This window comes from Rhinoderma darwinii, chromosome 2 (genome assembly GCF_050947455.1).
Source record: "Rhinoderma darwinii isolate aRhiDar2 chromosome 2, aRhiDar2.hap1, whole genome shotgun sequence".
NCBI classification, from domain to species: Eukaryota; Metazoa; Chordata; class Amphibia; order Anura; family Rhinodermatidae; genus Rhinoderma; species Rhinoderma darwinii.
This window is the reverse complement of record NC_134688.1, coordinates 177,009,902-177,031,764: the sequence shown is the minus strand read 5'-3', so window position 1 is coordinate 177,031,764 and position 21,863 is coordinate 177,009,902. Positions and strand designations below refer to the sequence as shown.

Genomic DNA, 21,863 nt, shown 5'->3' with positions numbered 1-21,863 from the left:
TTTTAGTAAATGTCTGGATGAGATTATTTCAGAGGCTCGAGGCGGTTCCATATGCACAAATCTACTTCAGGCCTCTTCCCATGGGCAATCCTTTTACGCTGGGACAAGCCTTTGAACTCGCTAGACAAATTAATTCTCCGTCTGGAGTTGTGATTGTGGCAGACAGATCTTTTCCTCCCCTCCAGTATCTGTTATCTCAGTGGCTACCAGTCTCTCCGAGTCTGGTGCAGGTTTAAATCCTTGCACAGTTCATAGAACTTGTTAACAGGAAGAAGGGTTCTTGCAGATCAATCTGTTAGAATTGAAGGCGATCTTCCTAGCCGTCTCCCTGCACTCTTTTTCTGTGTTTCTGGCCAGCGACCTGTAGATGTAATTTTTACCTCTGGCAAGGCCTAATAGGATCACAAAGATGACAGACCTGGGGGCCTTCATCATGTTGCGGGGTGGGCTGATGGGGTGACAGAGAAACACCCCCTTTTCTAAAAGCTTAGATGCCACAATCGCATCTAAGTGGTTAAAAGGAATTGGCGGGATCGGAGTAGTATCCGTGCATGGCTTTTGCAGTGAATATACAGCCGACACCTGCTGAGTATGCAGTGGGTTCAGCCTGTGAGTCCGCTCCATACTCCTGTGCGCCCTTAAGGGTTTAATGTATGTGGCTTCTAGGTTTGTAAGCTATAATAGACAATGAGCTCTATCCTTTTGTCTGGTTGTCAATAAATGTCCGTTTTTAGGGGTTTTTAATATAAATATGATGGTGCTGCTAAATAAATTGAGGTGATTATTACATTGACATTATGTCGCATTAATATGACTCGCGTCACATAGGACTCAATGCAGTGGGATTGTATTCGGTCATTGGGCACTATAGTGTGACTACTTTTTATATGAAGATTTGTGAATTGATATTACTGTACAAAAGGTTTAGCTCTCTATGAAATATGAACTAAGTGTCTGTGAGCCAATTCAGAGCTATGCTATGAAGCCTTATGTTTGTGTTTTATCTAAATTTTCTAAAACTTGTTTTATATTAAAGTAAGAAATTCTACTGCTACTAATTCCACCCCTGGAAACCGTTTGCTTTTACAGATTGCCCATGTGTGTGTGTATGTATCTATGTATGTATGTATGTATGTATATATATATATATATATATATATATATATATATATATATATATATATATATATATATATATATTGATGTATTTAGATTAAAATTGTCTAGACACTATATTACTTTAGAATTGCTAATAATCACTGTATTGTCACATTAACATATAATTTGGTCTCTCCCCAGGTGCTGCTAAATCAACTTCGTGCTGTATTTGACCAGATATTAGAATTCCAAAATACTCAGGAAGCCATGTACAGGGCCGCTCTCGAGGAGTTACAGAGAAGATTGCAGTTTGAGGAAAGGAAAAAAGACAGAGAGTCTGAGGTATGATCTGACAAACTGCTCAGTTCCTGCGTTAAATACAATTTCCAATTTTTTTTGTCAAACCATTGTAAAATTAGACATTGCTCCTTTTGTCTTTTCTTTAACTTTTTTTTTTTTTCCTTTTTTCTTAGCTTTTTTTCTTTTGCTTTTTATTATGAACCTTAAGAGTAAAATGCGATAATTTTGTGACGGTTGAAAAATTAAAAAAATACATTGCTTCTAAGTTTAACTGATGGTTTTACTATTTTGGGAGCCTTCTGTTCAATAAAGTTTAGGGCCACATGCCAATGTATCACTTCCTTTTGTACCACTACATATCATAATAAATTTACCTACGACTGATTCAACTTCTTGGTCCAGGTAAAGTTGTATTCATTTATTCATTCTTTTTAATAAAACTTCTAAATACAAACCAATACTAAAATGTTTTCATGACTGTTACATGGGACTACTAATGTTTTTTACGGATTTATAATGGGATTTACATATTAAAGGAACAATAAAACTGCTGGGCTATAAGAATATACAGTACAAACCGTTAACATTTCTGTAACCAAATATTAACTGGTTTACAAACCTAGCCATTTATTCTTTTAGGGTGAGTGGGGAGTTACAGCTGTAGAAGAAGACGAAGAAAACAAAAGGGTTTTGGAATTCCAAGAATCGATACCAAAAATGCGTTCACAATTGCGAATTCTTACTCATTTCTATCAGGTAAGATCACGTTAAAGCATACATAAGATGTGACGGTAGAGAGCCATATGGAAAGATTATCTGTAGAATATAAAGATTGTCATAATGTTTGGAATACAATTTGACATTCATAATACTTTTCTGTCCTATCCCATCTAACCATTAACCCCTTTCCCGCTGTAGCTAGTTTTATTTTTATTTCGTTTTCTCCTGCCCAACTTCCATGAGCTATTAAAAAAAATAAAAAAATTCCATCAATACCGCTGTATGAGGACTTTATTTGTTTTTCTTTTACGGTGGGATAAGGAGTGTTATATTTTAATCGTTCGGATCATTACTGATTCGACAATGTCAATTGTTTTTTTTTGTGTTTGCATTATTTTATCGGAAAATGGGAAAAACCCTTTTTTTTTTTGGGACTTGAACATGTGATCGTTCGAATGCTTGCACAATACACAGCAATACTTATGCAGAGACGCCCTACTGACAATGGCTTTGAAGTGGTTAAACGGCATTCGGTCCGATTTTGGCCGTTTGGGAGAGGTGTCAGCTGTAATATACAGCTGACACCTAGCTCTCCCGACGGATTTACATGTACAACAACTGTAGCGGAAAGTGATTAAACACTAAATGAATTGCACTCGGTGATACAGGTCATTAATTAAGAATAAAAGCTTGTTATTATATATAGAAAAGCTTTTATAACCAAGTTTCCTACGTTTTTCTGGCTTTAAAGTGACATTAATTGAAGAAAGTCTAAGTTTCTCAATATTCTGTTTCATCAATTGATGCATGCATTTAATTTTTCAGTACTTTACTTTACTTTAAGGGGGCTTTTTCGAGACCTGTTGATGCTGCAGCTGCTTTTCTCAGCCTCTGCAGTCAGCTGCTTGTCTGTATGTTTCTAGCCTTATTCAAGCTGTAAAGTTACATGACCAGGATCTCTTCACTCGCAGACCGTCACTGCGCTCCCTCTTAGGTTGAAAGGTTTAAGAATGAAGAGGATATCTTTAGTAGGTGAATACTACGTGCAGTGCTTGGGACACAATGGGATGGAGCATGACCAGTATAACAGGAGAATGGTTGTGGGAATAATCCTGTCAAAGAAATGAGACAGGGCTCTATAGGCCTCCTATTGCTCCTACCAATTAAAGATGAAAATGGTGCATACAACAAAAATAAGGAGTTTACACTTTAGATTCATTAGGCTTTTTATTGTTTTTGTTTGGTAATGGAGTCTTAATTTAGTCACGTTCTGCACAGCATTGGCAAGCAACGTACGAATGCATTATTCTTAATTTCAAGTAATTAACTGGTTCAGGACCGCCCACTGTGTGTGTGTGTGTGTGTGTGTGTGTGTGTGTGTGTGTGTGTGTATGTGTGTGTATGTATATATATATATATATCACACACACTCACACACACACACACACACACACACGGTGGGCTGTCCTTAACGCCTTAAAGACCAGGCCAATTTGAGTTCTTCATTTTCGTTTTTTCCTTCCCGCCTTCCAAAAGCCATAACTTTTATATTTCTTCGTCGACATGGCCATATAAGGTCTTTTTTTTCTTTTCTGCGGGACAAGTTATAGTTTCTTAATGGCACCATTTATTGTCCTGCGTAATGTACTAGGCATCTGGGGAAAAAAAAATTGGGGGGTGAAATGGGCAAAAAACAGCTGTTACACCATTTTTTTGGGGGGGGGGGGGGGGTTTATTTTAACGCCATCCAACAGGCGGTAAAAACTACAAATTCACCTTATTCTACAGGTTGATACGTTTTATGTTATACGACTTTGTCACCATGTTCTGAAAGCCATAACTTTTTTATTTTTCCATCAATTTAGCGATGTGGGGGCTTACGTTTTGTGGGGCGAGCTGTAGTTTTCACCGATACCATTTTGGGGTATATGCAACTTTTTGATCGCTTTTTATTCCTTTTTTTTTGGTTACCTAAGGTGACCAAAAGACAGCAATGTTTTATATATATATATATATATATATATATATATATAATTTTTTACGTCGTTCACTGAGCGGGTTAAATAACGCTATATTGTGATAGTTCTTACTTCTATGGACGCGGCGAAATTTTTTTAACATTGCTTTAGGGAAAAAATGGGAAAAAAGGTTATTTTTTTTTTTTAACTTTTTATATATCTATATTTTTTTGTAACATTATAAAAATCTTTATTGAACTGTTTTTTTTACTTTTTGTTATTAGTCCTCCCAGGGGACTTTGGGTCGCTTGCATATTATACTGCAATACTAATGTATTGCAGTATACCGTGATCCTGACAGTCTCCTTTGAGACCTGGGGCCCTTTATTAGGCCCCCAGGCTGCTATAACAAACACTGTAAGCGGCCGATCGTGCCGATGGGTGGGGCACGATGGCGTGTTTGAGAGTGCGCCCCCTGATTCTAACAATTTAAATGCCACGGTCGCGATTCACCGTGGCATTTAAGGTGTCAAACAGGTAGAATCAAAGTGATCTGTGATTCCGCCTGTTGCAGTGAGATGTCGACTGTGTAACAGCCCGTGCATACTTCCCCTTAACGGCTGCAGCGTATCAGTACGTGACATGTCGTTAAGGGGTTAAAACACGCGCCATAGTATATCTACTACTTCTGGCTTCTCTAGTTTCACATACACTGCACTCAATGAGCGCTGTGTATAGAATAGAGGCAGCGTTAATGTCGCTGCCTTTATTGGGCCCAGTCATCATATGACTGGTCACATGATCGCCGGGAAGCTGTTAATGGGAGGCTGCTGCTGGGTCTAACTAGACCCAGCAAATCCCTATCCGTGACAATAGTCACTATAAGTGGTCTGATTTCCCCTGTAACTGGGGTTGCTGTGCCACCGCAGTTACATTAGAAAAACACGGGGTAAAAGAAAAAATAAATATATAAAGTCTCCCAAATTTATTTTCTGACCTTTTTGGAGAGCAGACCATAATAATATAAAAAGTGGAAGTAAAATGAAGTGCAAATAAACTAAATTATAACTACACATAAAATACCAGCCCAAATAAATGTTCAATCCACCAATCATTGTCATAATCCTAGCCCTGACCCAATTACCCTCTAATAGACATGTAATGCATCAAAATTTATGGTGGACCATGACGATCACAAACAAATAAAAGGTCTATTTTAGGGTAACACTACATTATTTCCAGAAAAAGAGGTAGAATGTACAAAAAAAAAAAAAGCATGTTTTTTTGCTATTCTTTTTGGACAATAAGCCTAAAAATGGTAAAATAGTAAAAAGGATGGGTATAAAAAGGATTAAAAAAAAACCTGTATTGTCTATGAAAAAAACTTTGCAAAAATCACGTTGCTAGCCAAATAAATAAAAGTTTTAGTGGTTTAACTAATGCATTCTAAAAATGCCTAAACGGTGTCTGGTCCTGAAGGCTACAAATAACCTGGTCCTGAACCGGTTAATTTGTACCAGTTTAATCCGTTGATTAAACCCTCTATTTAGCTGCATATGACACAGTATAAAACAAAGTTGGAGGAAATACCCCCATAAGAAAAAATAAAATAAAAATAAGGGCAAAGCCCCAACAAGAAGGTGAGCATCACATCCTACGACAAGCGACGATATACATGAGCAGCGCGGAGAAGCATAACAAACCGGAGCATTGCATAAGAATGAAATAGAAACATAACCATTCGTTCTCCTACATAGCAAGTGTTGCGACATCTTACAAGTGTAATCGCAGGGAGCGAAGCTCAGTTAGACAAGGGAGAGGGAAGAAAAAAACATTACGAGAACAAACAAGGGCGGGAGAGTGATATGGTAAGGTACAGGTCACGGTGAGCCTGGACTCCAGTACCGGATCATTATGAGTAGAAAGAAGCGATAGGAGTTATGCCCATGGCAGAGGCAAGGTTGAAGCAGGCAAGACCACAAAAAGCAGCAAGCAAGGTCTAATGTTCAAATGAAGGGGGGAATTGGGTCTTCAGTCACTACATTGAGATATGTGGGAGAAGAGAGGAACGTAGTCCAATGGGACCATGTTGACGTGTAACGTGTAGAGACAGCTGGGGAATGCGACATGAGGTGTTCTATTCTTTTTATCAAGGCAACCTCCTTGAACCACTCGTCCAACGTTGGAGGATCCACCGTTTTCCACTTGTGTGGGATGACGTGTATATGGCCATATTTGTAGCATATAATGTATGAGTTTCCACATCTTTCTTTAACCCCTTAACGCCCCGTGACGTACTATTACGTCACGGGCGTTGGCCTGTTAACGCGAACTGACATAATAGTACGTCATCACGTTAACAGGCTATTGTGTCTGCAGACATGCCTAACAATGGCCTCCAGTCTGCCAATTACGGAGGCCTGTTAGGTCCCGCCCGGAGGCGGGGCCTAAAAGGCTTCAGGCCGCATAAGGAAGATGGCCCAGGCTCAGGAGCTGAACCTGCGACATGAGCCCGGGTGTCAGCTGTATGTTACAGTTGACACCGTGCAGTAACGGCAGGGAATGGAGCCAACTCCGATCCCTGCCATTAATTCCTTAAAAGCGTTCGCGGCATCTTCATGGTTTGTAGCGATTGGCATCGACACGATGTGATCGTGAGGATGCCGATCGTTGCTATGGCAACCGGAGACCTAACAATGGCCTCCTGGTCTGCCACGTACGATAGCCTATTAGGCCCCGACCAGAAACGTGACCTAATGGGCTTGCTGTTGGTGAATGACAGATAGCTCTAATGCATTGCACTACATGGATAGTGCAATCTACTAGAGTAACCATCAGAGGTGCAGGCATTCAAGTCCCCTAGCGGAACTAAAAATAAGTGTAAAATTAAAAGTTTCAAGTTAATGAAAACAATAACCTCCTTTTTTTCCTATAATAAGCCTTTTATAAAAATTAAACCGTACGTAACGACCCACACTATAAAAACATAATGTTATTTTTCTCGCACGGTGAACACCGCTAAAAATAAAAAACAATGGCAGACCTAAAAAGGTCGCATGTCCCCTAAAAACAGTACCAATAAAAACTACAACCCGTCCCGCAAAAAAAAAAAAAGCCCTTACACAGCTTTTTTGACTGAAAAAAATAAAAGTTATGTCTCTCAGAATATGGTGACACACAACATAAATAATTTTATCGAAAAGTGATTTTATTGCGCAAACGCCACAAAACATTAAAAGAATATACATATGGTATCGCCGTAATCGTATTGACCCGCAGAATAAAGTAAAATTGTCATTTATAGCGCGCGGTGAACGCCGTAAAAAAGGAATAAAAAAATTGTCAGAACTGCTGGTTCTTTGTCACCTTGCTTGCCAAAAAATGGAATAAAAAGTGATCCAAAAAATCGTATGTACCCCTAAAATTTTACCAATGAAAACCTACAGATTGTCCCGCAACAAATAAGCCCTCACACAGCTCCGTTGGCGGAAAAATATAAAAGTTCTGGCTCACAGAATATGGGGACACATTGTGCAGTGTGTTACAAAATCGGACAAGATCGGGCACCATTTATCAGTGTGACACTGGCCACATATCTATTAATTATTATTTATTTAACGCATTATTATACCCTGATGTACTCCGCCCAGCTTACATATGCCCTCACATTATAAACTGAAATACCAGCAAAACCCCAAACAGAACAACTACCAAGCAGTCTGCACTCTGAAAGACAAATGGCGCTCCCTCCCTTCTGAATCCAACAGCGTGCCCAAACAGCAGTTTACGTCCACATATATGGCATCGCCATACCCGGGAGAACCCGCTTAGCAGTTTATGAGGTATTTGTCTTCAGTGGCACAAACTGGGCACAACATATTGTGTACTAAAATGGCATATCAGCGGAAAATTGCAATTTTCACTTTTCACCATCCGCTGCGCATTAATTACTAATGAAAGAACACCTGTGGGGGGCAAAATGCTCACTACACCCCTTAAGGGGTGTAGTTTCCAAAATTAGGGGTCACTATTTGGAGGTTTGTTTTACTATTTGACCTCAGAGCCCTGCAATTGTGTGCCAAGCTGCGAAAATCACCAAAATGGACCTCAAATGCGCATGGTGCTCTTCACTTCTGAACCCTGTCATATGTCCAGGCAAATGATAAATGCCTTGAGGGGTGTCATTTTTAAAATGGGGTCACTTCTTGGGGACTTCCACGGTACTCTGGTACCTTAGGGTTTTTGCAAATGCGACATGGCGCCCAAAAACCAATCCAGCAAAATCTGCATGCCAAATAGCGCTCCTGCCCTTCTGAGCCCTGCCGTGTGTCCAAACAGCTGTTTATTACCACATATGGGGTATTGCCGTACTCAGGAGAAATTGCTTTACAAATGTTGTGGTGCTCTTTCTACTTTATTTCTTGTAAACATTGAAAATGTCCATGTTTTATCAGAAAGAATGAAAATTTTCAATTTAACCCCTTAACCCCTTAAGGACGCAGCCTAGTTTTGGCCTTAAGGCTCAGAGCCCATTTTTCAAATCTGACATATTTCACTTTATGTGGTAATAACGTCGGAATGCTTAAACCTACCCAAGCGATTCTGAGATTGTTTTCTCGTGACACATTGGGCTTCATGTTCGTGGTAAAATTTGGTCGATATATTCAGTGTTTATTGGTGAAAAATTGCAAAATTTAGAGAAAATTTTGAAAAAATTGCATTTTTCAGAATTTAAATGCATCTGCTTGTAAAACAGACGGTTATACCACCCCAAATAGTTACTAGTTCACATTTCCCATATGTCTACTTTAGATTGGCATCGTTTTTTGAACATTCTTTTATTTTTCTTGGACGTTACAAGGCTTAGAACATAAACAGCAATTTCTCATATTTTTAAGAAAATTTCAAAAGCCTTTTTTTTAAGGTACCTCTTGAGTTCTGAAGTGGCTTTGTGGGGCCTATGTATTAGAAACCCTGATAAAACACCCCATTTTAAAAACTAGACCCCTCAAAGTATTCAAAACAGCAGTTAGAAAGTTTTTTAACCCTTCAGGCATTTCACAGGAATTAAAGCAAAGTGGAGGTGAAATTTGCAAATTTCATTTTTCTTGCTGAATTTCAATTTTATTCATTTTTTTTTCTGTAACAAAGAAGGTTTTACCAGAGAAACACTACTATATATGTATTGTCCAGATTCTGCCGTTTTTAGAAATGTCCCACATGTGTCCCTACTGCGCTCGTGGACTAAAAGACAAGCCCTAGAAGCAAAGAAGCACCTAGTGCATTTTGAGTCCTCTTTTTTATTAGAATATATTTTAGGCAGCATGCCAGGTTTGAAGAGGTGTTGAGGTGTCAAAACAGTAGGAATCCCCCAATAGTGACCCCATTTTGTAAACTACACCCCTCAAGGAATTCATTTAGGGTTGTTGTTACCATTTTGACCGCACATTTTTTTCACAGCACGTATTTGAATTGGGCTCTGAAATGAAAAAAATGTCATTTTTTCCAATAAAATGTCATTTGTGATCAAAATTTCTTATTTTCACAGGGAACAAAATACCCCATTTTGTTGCCCAATTTGTCCTTAGTGTGGCAGTACCCCATTTGTGGTGATAAACTGCCGTTTGGGCCCATGGGAGGGCTCAGAAGGAAAGGAGCGCTATATGTTTGTTGGAGTCCAGATTTTGTTGGATTGGTTTTCGGGTGCCATGTCGCATTTGCAGAGCCTCAGAGGTATCAAAGCAATGGAAACCCACCAAAAGTGACCCCATTTTGGAAACTACACCCCTCAAGGAATTCATTTATGGTTGTTGTTAGCATTTTGACCGCACAGTTTTTTCACAGCACCTATTTCAATTGGGCTGTGACATTAAAAAAATGTCATTTTTTCCAATAAGATGTAATTTTTTACCAAAATTTCTTATTTTCACAGGGAACAAAATACTCAATTTTGTTGCCCAATTTCTCCTGAGTGCATCAATACCCCATTTGTGGCAATAAACTGCCGTTTGGGCCCATGGGAGGCCTCAGAAGGGAAGGAGCGCTGTGTGTTCTTTGGAGTACAGATTTTGCTGGTTTGGTTTTCGTGTGCCATGTCGCATTTGCAGAGCCCCAGAGGTATCAAAGCAATGGAAACCCACCAGAAGTGACCCCATTTTGGAAACTACACCCCTCAAGGAATTCATTTATGGGTAATGTGACCATTTAGACACCATAGTTTCTTCACAGAACTTATTTGAATTGGGCTGGGAATTTAAAAAAAATATATTTTTTCCAATAATATGTCATTTTAGCTCAAAAATTCTTATTTTCACAAGAAATAAAATACTCAATTTTGTTGCCCAATTTGTCCTGAGTGCGGCAATACCCCATTTGTGGTGATAAACTGCCGTTTGGGCCCATGGGAGGGCTCAGAAGGGAAGGAGCGCTGTGTGTTCTTTGGAGTACAGATTTTGTTGGATTGGTTTTCGTGTGCCATGTCACATTTGCAGAGCCCCAGAGGTATCAAAGCAATGGAAACCCACCAGAAGTGACCCCATTTTGGAAACTACACCCCTCAAGGAATTCATTTATGGGTAATGTGACCATTTAGACCCCATAGTTTCTTCACAGAACTTATTTGAATTGGTCTGGGAATGAAAACAAAATTATTTTTGTCAAATAATATGTAGTTTTGGCTGAAAATTTCTTATTTTCACAAGAAACAAAATACCCCATTCTGTTGCGCAATTTGTTCTGAGTGCCGCAATACCCCATTTGTTGTGATAAACTGCCGTTTGGGCCCATGGGAGGGCTCAGAAGGAAAGGACCACCATTTGGCCTACTCGGGATTTTCTAGTGCGAAGTCATGTATGCAGAAGCCCCTGAGGTACCAGTACAGTTGAAACCCGCAAGAAGTGACCCCGTTTTAAAAACTACACCCTTAAGGCATTCATCTAGAGGTGTAGTGGCCATTTTGACCGGAGACCTACACCCCATAAACTGTAATGTGGGTTCTCCCGGGTATGGCAATACCCTACATGTGGCTGTTATCAGCTGCCTGGACACACAGCAGGGCCCAGAGGGGAAAGACTAGGGGGGATAAGCTGTGCGGAGTGCATCAGGGTAAGTAAAATTGGGGTAAATTATAAACCAAGGGATGTATGATAAATTTTAAAACACTTTCATACAGAGCTCTGGTTATTCGGGACACGTGTCACATTGATATATTGTGTCCTCCCTTATCCCCCTCTTATAGCAGACTTTGCACCTCTTTTGACTTTTTCCCTTCTTGCCAGTTTGGGGAACTTCCCCTGGAAAGTGTTGCCCTGGTACGATGCGTGTGGGCTCGCTTCCAGAAGTACTGGGTGCCCCCCCTTCTTGGTCCCTAAAGATTAGGTTCTTGATAATCACCTCTTGAAATTCCAGGAAAGTTCCCGTCTGGCCTGCACATCGACGTAGCACGTACGCATTGTACAAAGCCATCTATATGATGTTCCCGGCCAGCTTCTTATACCACACCGCATGGCGCTGTAGGGCTTCAGGGCTTGATCTTACAAGTCCATCACTCCCATGTACCTATTGTAGTCCAGGATGCAGTCTGGTTTGGGGGTGGCCTTTCCTTCATATATCCTAAACCTGTAGGTATACCCGGATGCACTCTCACAGCTTATACATCTTCACGCCATACCTTGCCCTCTTACCCGGCAGGTACTCGCGGAATTGAACCCTCCCTTTAAAATGTACCAGGGACTCATCAATAGAAATACACTTCTCGGGGGTGTATGCTTGGGAAAACCGGGCACTGGAACGGTCTAATAAGGGTCTCCGTTTAGACAAATGGTCAAAACTGGGGTAATCTCGGGGTGGGCACGGCTCATTATCAGTATAATGTAAGAAGCGAAGTATTGCCTCATTTATTTATTTTTTTAGGTTCCAGTTCAGTTCTGAAGTTGCTTTGAGGGGCCCATATATTAGAAACCCCTATCAAATACCCCATTTTAGAAACTAGACCCCTCAAAGTATTCACAACAGCATGTAGAAAGTTTATGAACCCTTTAGGTGTTTCACAAAAATTTAGAGCAAAGTAGAGGTGAAATTTAAATTTTTTTTTTGTCAGAAAATCCTCTTTATACCATTTTTTTTATAACACAAAAGGATTTATCACAGAAACGCAACTTAATACGTATTGCCCAGATTCTGCAGTTTAGAGAAATATCCCACATGTGGCCCTTGGGCGGTAATGGACTGAAGCACCGGCCTCCGAAGCAAAGGAGCACCCAGTGGATTTTGAGGCCTCTTTTTTATTAGGCACCATGTCCGGTTTGAAGAGGTCTTGTGGTGCCAAAACATTGGGAACCCCCCAAAAGTGACCCCAATTTGGAAACTAGACCCCTTGAGGAATCCATTGTAGTTTTCTTGGGGTGCATGCGGCTTTTTGATCAGTTTTTATTCTATTTTTAGGTGGCGTGGTGACTAAAAAACAGCAATTCTACTATTGTTTTTTTTTCGTTTTTTTTTACAGCGTTCACCGTGCGCTATAAATGGCATATTCACTTTATTCTGCGGGGCGATACGATTACGGCGATACCAGATGTTTATAGGTTTTTTTTATGTCTTATGGCGTTTGCACAATAAAATACGTTTTGTAAACAATCATTCACTTTTTGTGTTACCTTATTCTAAGAGCCATAACGTTTTTATTTTTCAATCAATAAAGCCGTGCGAGGACTTATTTTTTGCGTAACGAACTGTAGTTTTGATCAGTACCATTTTTAGGTACATGCGACTTTTTGATCTCTTTTTATTCCATTTTTTGGGAGGTGAAGTGACCAAAGAATTGTGATTGTGGTTCGGTTTATTATTATTTTATTTTACGGCGTTCACCGTGCGGGATAAATAATGAAATAATTTTGTAGTTCAGGCCGTTACGGACGCGGCGATACCAATTATGTATAGTTTATTTGTTTGTTTATATATTTTTATTAATAATAAAGGACTGATAAGGGAAAAGGGGGGATTTTTACTTTTATTACTTTTAAATCTTTTATTTTCTAATTTTTACACATCTTTTTTTAACTTTTTTTTCACTTTATTACTTTGTCCCACTAGGGGACAAGAGGGCAGGAGGCTCTGATCGCTATTCTAATACACTGCACTACATGCGTAGTGCAGTGTATTAGAACTGTCAGCTACTCACTGACAGCAAGCATAGTGGGTCCTGACGTTGTCAGGACCCACTAGGCTTCCGTCTATGGCATAGCCGGACGCCATTGTTTGGTGTCCGGTTGCCATAGTCACCATCGCCGGCCGCTATCGCGTAGCAGGCCGGCGATGGCAGCTTAACCCCTAAAAAGCCGCGATCTCTATAGAACGCGGCTTTTAAGGGGTTAATCAGCGGGGACACAGCGATCGGTCCCCGCTGTAGGAGCTGTGACAGCTGCTGAACAAGACAGCAGCGTCACAGCTCCTGTATGTGTCGGGAGGACGGCCGAAACGGCCGTTACTCCCGAGACGTACTATTACGGCATGGAGCGCGAACTATACAGCTGCCATGACGTAATAGTACGTCAAGGAGCGGGAAGGGGTTAAGGACGCACCACTTTTGGACCAAATGACACAGCCTCATTTTTTAAATCTGACATTTTACTATATGTGGTAATAACTTCGGAATGCTTTTACCTATCCAAGCGATGCTGAGATTGTTTTCTCGTGACATATTGAACTTGGTTAGTGAAAAAAATTTGGTCGATCAATTCAATATTTTTTGTAAAAAGCACCAACATTTTGAGAAAATTTGCATTTTTCTAAATTCAAATGTATTTTCTTGTAAGACAGATAGTTATACCACTCAAAATAGTGACTAGTTAACATTTCCCATATGTCTACTTTGTTTACATCATTTTTTGAACATCCTTTTTATTTTTCTATGATGTTACAAGGCTTATAAGTTTAGCAGCAATTTCTCACATTTTCAAGAAAATTTCAAAAGCCTATTTTTTTAGGGAACAGTTTAGATCTGAAGTAGCTTTGAGGGCCTTATATATTAGGAACTCCCACAAATTACCCCATTTTAAAAACGGCACCCCTTAAAGTATTCAAAACGGCATTTAGAAATTTTCTTAACCCTTTATGCAAAGCAATGTGGAAGGGAAATTTGCAAATTTCATTTATTTGCAGAAATTCCATTTGAATCCATTTTTACTGTAAGGGTATGTTCACACGGCCTATTTACGGACGTAATTCGGGCGTTTTGGCCCCGAATTACGTCTGAAAATAGCGCCTCAATAGCGCTGACAAACATCTGCCCATTGAAAGCAATGGGCAGACGTTTGTCTGTTCACACGAGGCGTATATTTACGCGCCGCTGTCAAATGACGGCGCGTAACTAGACGCCCGCGTCAAAGAAGTGACCTGTCACTTCTTTGGCCGTAATTGGAGCCGCTATTCATTGACTCCAATGAATAGCAGCGCTAATTACGGCCGTAATTGACGCGGCGTTCAAGCGCCTGCACATGCCGGTACGGCTGAAATTACGGGGATGTTTTCAGGCTGAAACATCCCCGTAATTTCAGCCGTTACGGACCCCCGCCGTGTGAACATACCCTAATACTGAAGGTTTTTATCAGAAACACAACTGAATATTTATGGCCCTGGTTCCGCAGTTTTTAGAAATATCCCACATGTGGCCCTAGTGTGCTACGGCATGAAACAAAGGCCCCAGAAGCAAAGAAGCACCTAGTGAATTTTTGGGCCTTCTTTTTCTTAAATTATATTTCAGGCACCATGTCAGGTTAGAAGAGGTCTTTTGATGCAAAAACAAAGGAAACCCCACAAAGTGACTCCATTTGGGAAACTACACCCCTAGAGGAATTCATCTAGGGGTGTAGTGAGCATTTTGACCACACAGGTATTTCATAGATTTCATTAGAATTGTGCAGTTAAAATGAAAAATTACATTATTTTCCAATAAGATGTAGCTTTACTTCAGAATTTTACATTTTTTCAACAAATAAATGAGAAAAAGCACCCCAACATTTGTAAAGCAACATCTCCAGAGTACGGAAATACCCAACATGTGGTCATAAACTGCTGTTTGGGCAAGCGGCAGGACTCCGAAGGGAAGACACACCATTTAGCTTTTGGACTACAGATTTTGCTGGATTGATTTCTCTGCACCATGTCGCATTTATAAAACTCCTGAGGTACCAGTACAATGGAAACCCCCCAAAAGTGACTCCATTTGGGAAACTACACCCCTAGAGGAATTCAATTAGGGGTGTAGTGAGCATTTTGACCCCCCAGGTGTTCATAGATTTCATTAGAATTGGGCAGTAAAAATGAAAAATTACATATTTTTTTTTCCACTAAGACATCGCTTCAGGTCAAAATATTTCATTTTCTCATCAAATAAAGGAGAAAATGCACCGTAACATTTGTAAAGCAACTTTTCCAGAGTACGGAAATACCCCATATGTGGTAATAAACCACTGTATGAATACACATCAGGGCTCAGAAGGGAAGGAGCGCCATTTGGCTTTTGGAGAGCAGATTTTGCTGGATTGGTTTTTGTACACCATGTCTCCTATGCAAAGCCCCTTGGGTACCACTACAGTGGAAACTCCCCAAAAGTGACTCAATTTGGCGAACTACACCCATTGAGGAATTCATCTAGGGGGCTAGTGAGCATTTTGACCCCACAGGTGTCTCATAGATTTCATTAGAAATGGGCAATGAAAATGAAAAATGACATTATTTTCCAATAAGACGTAGCATTAGTTAAAATTTTTTCATTTTCTCAACAAATAAAGGAGAAAAATCACCGTAACATTTTTAAAGCAACTTCTTCAGAGTAGGGAAATACCCCACATGTGGTCATAAACCGCTATTTGGACAAACAGCAAGGCTCTAAATGGAAGGAGCGCCATTTAGTATTAGGAGTGGAGTTTTTACAAGATTCGTTTTTTGACACCATGTTGCATTGAGCTATAGTACCAGTACAGTGGTACCCCGAAAAATTACCCCATTTTGGAAACTAGATCCCACAAAGAATTTATCTAGGGGTGTAGTGAGCATTTTGACCGCAGAAGTGTTTCGCAAAAATGAGTAAACAATAGATGTTGCAGATTGAAAATTGTCGTTTTCCACAGATATGCCATTTCAGTGCCCAATGTGTTGTGCCCAGCTTGTACCACCGTAGACAAGCAACCCATAAATTGTTAAGCAACGGCTTCCTGGTTGCCATAGCAACCTTCACCACCCGCGAGCCCCCTCCATCTGTCAACCACTTCAATTTGGCGGACGCCATTGACACTCATTGAAGGGGTTAAACGGCGGGATGTAAGCTGTGTATGACAGCTGACAGCTGACAGCCGCTGAAGATGAAGCGCGCACAGCTCCTGTACCCGCTTTATCTACAGACCGTGACTGTACGCCCTTGTGCGGGAACTCACTTTGAATTTGGACGTACCGTCACACCCAATAGCGGGAAGGGGTTAATGGCCTAATTCCACTAAATTCAGGAAATAAACTCCTTCAGGGGTGTAGTTTTCCAAATGGGGTCACTTTTGGGGGGTTTCCACTGATTTGGTCTTGCAGGAGCTTTGCAAATGTGACATGGCGCCGCAAACCATTCTAGCAAAATTTGAGCTCCAAAAGCCAAATGGTGCTCCTTCCCTTCTAAGCCCTGCTGTGGGTCCACACACCAGTGTATTACCATATATGGGGTGTGGCCGTGCACATAAGAGGTTGCTTTACAAATGTTTGGGTGATTTTTCTCCTTTATTGTGAAAATGAAAAAATTGCGCTAAAACAACATTTTATTTTAAAAAGAAAACGTCGATTTTCATTTTCACTGCATAATGCCACTAAATCCCGCAAAAAAACTGTGGGGTCAAAGTGCTTACTATATCCCTCTATAAATTCCTTGAGGGGTATAGCTTCCCAAATGAAGTCACTTTTGGGGGGTTTCCACTGATCCTCCAATCCTCCTGCGTCTGAATGGGTAGGGGGGGGGCACTGACCCCCACAATTTATGACTGAAATAGTCAATTGCATTAAGGGAATACAATAAGAAATATATGTGAAACTCTCTTCAAAAGCAATAATATGTTTGTTTAACCCCTTATTGGGTGGATATCTTGCTGTCTGTCTGTTGATCAAAAGTCTCAAAGATAAATGCTATAGCTACAAACTATACGAGATACACTATGACCTATGATGTATAAATATTTACACATCATATGGAATCATATTTTATATATGAAAGTACCTTCTGTCTCTTTTTCAAGGAAACTCAGTAAAAGTTATATTTTTCATATATACACTCCGGATCTATTTTTTTGTTTCTATATAATTATACAATACGGAGGACTGTAAACTTCAAGTCTGGGTGGTGGACTTCTAAACTACGCCATCAAATCTATCAATGGGCTAGTTAACAGCAATCTGCATAATATGCCCGAATAAGTCGTAAAGGAGAAGTGTTCTCTAAAAGCCTTCCAGTTGAAATCCTTTCATTATCTTCGAGCTCAAGAACATGGGCACTGAGTCTTTATGGCTTCTTTAGTATTGAGCAGTATAGCCTCTGTGCGCTACTGTACAGGTTTCGTCAGACTTTGTGTGTACGGGTACATTGCTTCTAGGGGAGAATGTCTGATGGAGCATGACGCGGAGGTACAGTTGAGAGCTTATGTGCCTCTATGGAAGCCCTATTACTGCCCCGTACATAAGCCCTTATATTCATAGAACTAACAAACAAACTGGATTGAGAAATTTGAAGACAAGAAGCCATTACCAATGTAAAAACGAATTTAGAGACTTCTATAATGAAGTCCAGGCCATGGTTGTTACCCCATGACACAGGCAATATGTTTATGAATACTGAGAAAAGCAACCCCCCTTACACAGCTCCTGTGAAACACGTGTCGCGGTTCTGCGGCAGATGTGTTAATTTCTATGGTTACAACAGGTCTTGAATATGGGTATAAAGATGTGTTTGCTGTATATGCAATGGAAAGTATCTGATTTATTGTGTATGATTGTCTATTGTAGGCACAACGTCTTTTGTGGAAATGCAGTTTTGTAACTTTTTAGTTCTATAGTATTTATCTGGTCCCCTTGGGATATTACCGGTTGTGTAAGAAAAAAACAGCGATGTCTTGAAGAGTAGGTAATATGTCCATTATTGTTTGCTTCTTCTAAAGCAGTTTTTATCTTTTTCCCTTAGGGTATTGTTCAGCAGTTTCTAGTTTTGCTGACAACCAGTACAGATGAAAGCTTGAGATTTTTAAGCTTTAGGTTGGACTTCAACGAACATTATAAAGCAAGAGAACCAAGGCTTCGTATGTCCCTGGGTACAAGAGGTAGACGCAGCTTACAAGTTTGAGTAAATGTAACAAAAGGAGTTCTCTTCCTGTATATGTCCTAGACCCTTTACTACAGCGGAAGCAAGGTATTGCCTGCAGTGTACAAATAGCTAAGCTTGTTCAGTAGATACAATACATCTGTATAATCATTAATGGACGCTTTGCTTACAGAAGAATGATGATGATGGACAGCAATACAACTACAAGATGACTTTATGCATCAAGTAAAGTATTTGCTATTTAAGTACATTTCAGTGCTCTAAGGTTTGTTCACACACAAATATAGGCTGTTCTTAAGACCATATTTGCCCTGTAATAAACACAAGAAAACCAAATAATGTGGTGTTTTGCTTATATTTATTAAGACTGTAGGGTTCCTTATGTATGCAACACACCGAAGGGAAAACATGCTTTTTGTACATTGTAGTCAATTTATGAACACTCAATGTAAGTATTGTATATATTTGTGTTATTTTTTGTTTTGTCAAAATCTTTTTCATGGGGAGACAAAGGAGAAATCCTCATAACACATTGCAGTTGTTACATATTATTTAATTAGTCTTATTTTTTTTTAAAAAAAGGAACAAACTGTTCGAGGTTAAGTAAGCTCCAGACTTGTCTTTTTGCATTGCACTCCTATACCTAAATTGCTGACTATACCGTTACTATTTTGAGTTTACTCGCTGCTTAGTTTTTAAGTATAAATTATTTATGTTTAAAGTGTATCTTAGGGCAAAACAGAAAATGTAGTGTCTGCCCAGAGTTATGGTGCTATATATGCCTCCAATGTTTTAGGTACTTAAGAGCCACTGTACTGGTGATCCCATGCTATCTTCTTCTAGGCTACTACCTAATCTTATGCTCGTCCATCGCTCCCAAGCAGAATTGTTTTCGGCCCATTGGGAGTCTGCTTTGAAAATACTCCATCTATACACTAACCTGAAGGACTATTTTCCAGGCAGACACTGGGGCACAATAGCCCAAGCATGTTTAGGTTGCAGCCTAGGAGTGCATGAAGGAGGATGAAATATCTTTAAGGGCTCATTCAGACGAGTATGATTATAGTCCGTGTACTGTGCGTTGAAACAAATTATAGCACATGGCCCCATTGATTTCATTGGGGCTATTCACACATGCGTGAGTTTTCACACAGTGAGTGTCCGTTTCGTGAAACTCACTGCATGTCCTATATTGGTCGCCCATTGACGTCAATGGGTGCGTGAAAACCACGGACAACACACTGACCCACATCCGTGTGCTGTCCGTGTTTCACGCATCATTTACATTGAAGAAAAAAAGGGCGTGAAAAACACACGGCCACTCGCAAAACCCACTGATGTTAAAACGGAACGCACACGGAGAGATTTACATGTGTTTTTTACGCGCGTAAATCTATCACGCTCATCTTAATGTAGCCTAAAGTGAGTGATACTTTGGGGGCATGTGGTATCTCTTGACTATGGGCAAAAACTGAACATTTTGATTTTTACCCAGAGTTAAATGTTCCTCTAGTTTTGTGCCACTGAAACTGTTGCTGCAAAGTGCATGACCCATTCATGTTTACTTTTTGCTTTGTGTTAGATATTTTATTTTTAAAGATCATATAAATAAAAAATAAATCCTAATTTAGAAATGTAATGTCTATTAGTTTATGTAGTATGTAAATGAATAGCCTTGTCATCGGTGACGGTGAACATAAGTAATTAAGTCTATTTTAACTTTGTATATTTTTCCACTGTAATTATTTATATATTACTGTCTTCTCTTTGTAATATGTAAATCACGCATCATTTAATTCCATGTTTTATTATGTTACAAAAAACTCAATAAAAAAAAGCAGATTTTTAAAATATTCATGTGTTGGGAAAAAATTCAATTCTTCACGTTATCTTATTTATTTTAATACGAAATATGTGCCTTAATGACCGCCGATAAGCCTTTTCACGGCGGTCATTAATGGGCTTTATTCTACAGCGCCGCTGCTGTAAAATAAAGTAAACAGAGCAGGGAGCTGTCAAATCTCCCTGCTCTCGGCTGCCAGACGTAGCTGAGGGCTGGGAGCGTCCCTGCTCTGCCGTGTGAGATCGATATTAGTATCGATCTCACCCGTTTAACCCCTCAGATGCGGTGCTCAATAGCGAGCACCGCATCTGAGTGGTTTTGGAGAGAGGGAGGGAGCAAGCTCCCTCTCATCCCACCGACACCCGGCGATACGATCGCCGAGTGTCTGTGTCTCCGATGGCAGCCGGGGGCCTAATAAAGGCCCCCAGGTCTGTCTGTAATGAATGCCTGCTAGCAGATGCCTGTCCGTTTTAAATGGACAGGCAGTAATACACTGCAATACAGAAGTATTGCAGTGTATTATAATGAGGATCGCATAGTGAAGTCCCCGAGTGGGACTAGTGTAAAAGTAAAAAAAAGTTGAATAAAGTTAATTAAAAAAAATAAATGAAAAACCCACTTTTTCCCCTTACAAACTGCTTTACTATTAAAAAAAACCCACAATAAAGCAAAAAAGTTACACATATTTGGTATCGCCGCGTCCGTAACGACCCCGACTATAAATCTATTACATTATTTAACCCGCACGGTGAACGCCGTAAAAAATAAAATAAAAAACTGTGGAAGAATTGCAGTTTTCTGTTAATCCTGACTTAAAAAAAATTTGATAAGTGATCAAAAAGTCGCATCTTCTCCAAAATGGTACCAATAAAAACTACAAGACGTGTCGCAAAAAAACAAGACCTTAAACAGCTATGTCGATGCAAAAATAAAAAAGTTATAGCTCTTCGACTGTGACAATGGAAAAATTTAGAAAATGGCTTGGTCATTAGGGCCCAGAATGCAAGCAGGGGGAAGGGGTTAATGATGGTTACGTAGCTTGTGTGTGTGTACTATTATTGTTTTTAGTGTTCAGAATTGTTTGTTTGAATAATATCATGATGCTTCATTTCTGTGTGCCTGTTCCAAAAAAGAGAAACCATGCGCTTACAAAATACAGTCTATCCTAAACGGCACATCTACCCTGGTAGGGCACTCAGCAGAGTACAAGTGGAGAATTGTAAATCCGCAACAACCCTGTAAGAGTTTTATCTAACTGTTCCTACTGGTAAATATATATTTTGAAAATATCAATATTAACGCAATTTCTAATACTTTCTTACAGAGGTTGTCTGGATAAGAACAATTTTAAATACCCTATTGGGGGTATTTTGAGTTAAGAGTCCCTCATTCAGAACGTCAATCAATAGGCATAGAGAGGCTACAAAGCACAACTCTCTTTGGAGGACCCTTTCTGTCTTTTCATTATACAAACATCCAATTAATTTCAAGGGCCACTATCAGGGCCGTATTTAGAGTTGATGCTGCCCTAGGCACTTTTAGTGCTGACACCCCTCCCATTACTCCCGAAGTTATGGAAACCGCATAGCTGCTTTTTTAT

At 39.8% G+C, this 21,863-nt stretch overlaps 1 protein-coding gene across 2 annotated transcripts in view; it reads left to right on the top strand.

Annotated features, from left to right (window-relative positions):
• Positions 1-20,241, top strand: part of TUBGCP3 (tubulin gamma complex component 3) — a 124,962-nt gene extending 104,721 nt beyond the window's left edge. For both annotated transcript variants that reach the window (XM_075852520.1, XM_075852519.1), the window contains exons 20-22: positions 1,300-1,440; positions 2,038-2,154; positions 18,283-20,241. In XM_075852520.1, the coding sequence (XP_075708635.1) occupies positions 1,300-1,440; positions 2,038-2,154; positions 18,283-18,441 (417 nt within the window). In that variant the 3' untranslated portion in view covers positions 18,442-20,241. The remainder of the gene's footprint in view (positions 1-1,299; positions 1,441-2,037; positions 2,155-18,282) is intronic.
• Positions 20,242-21,863: the final 1,622 nt, after the last annotated feature.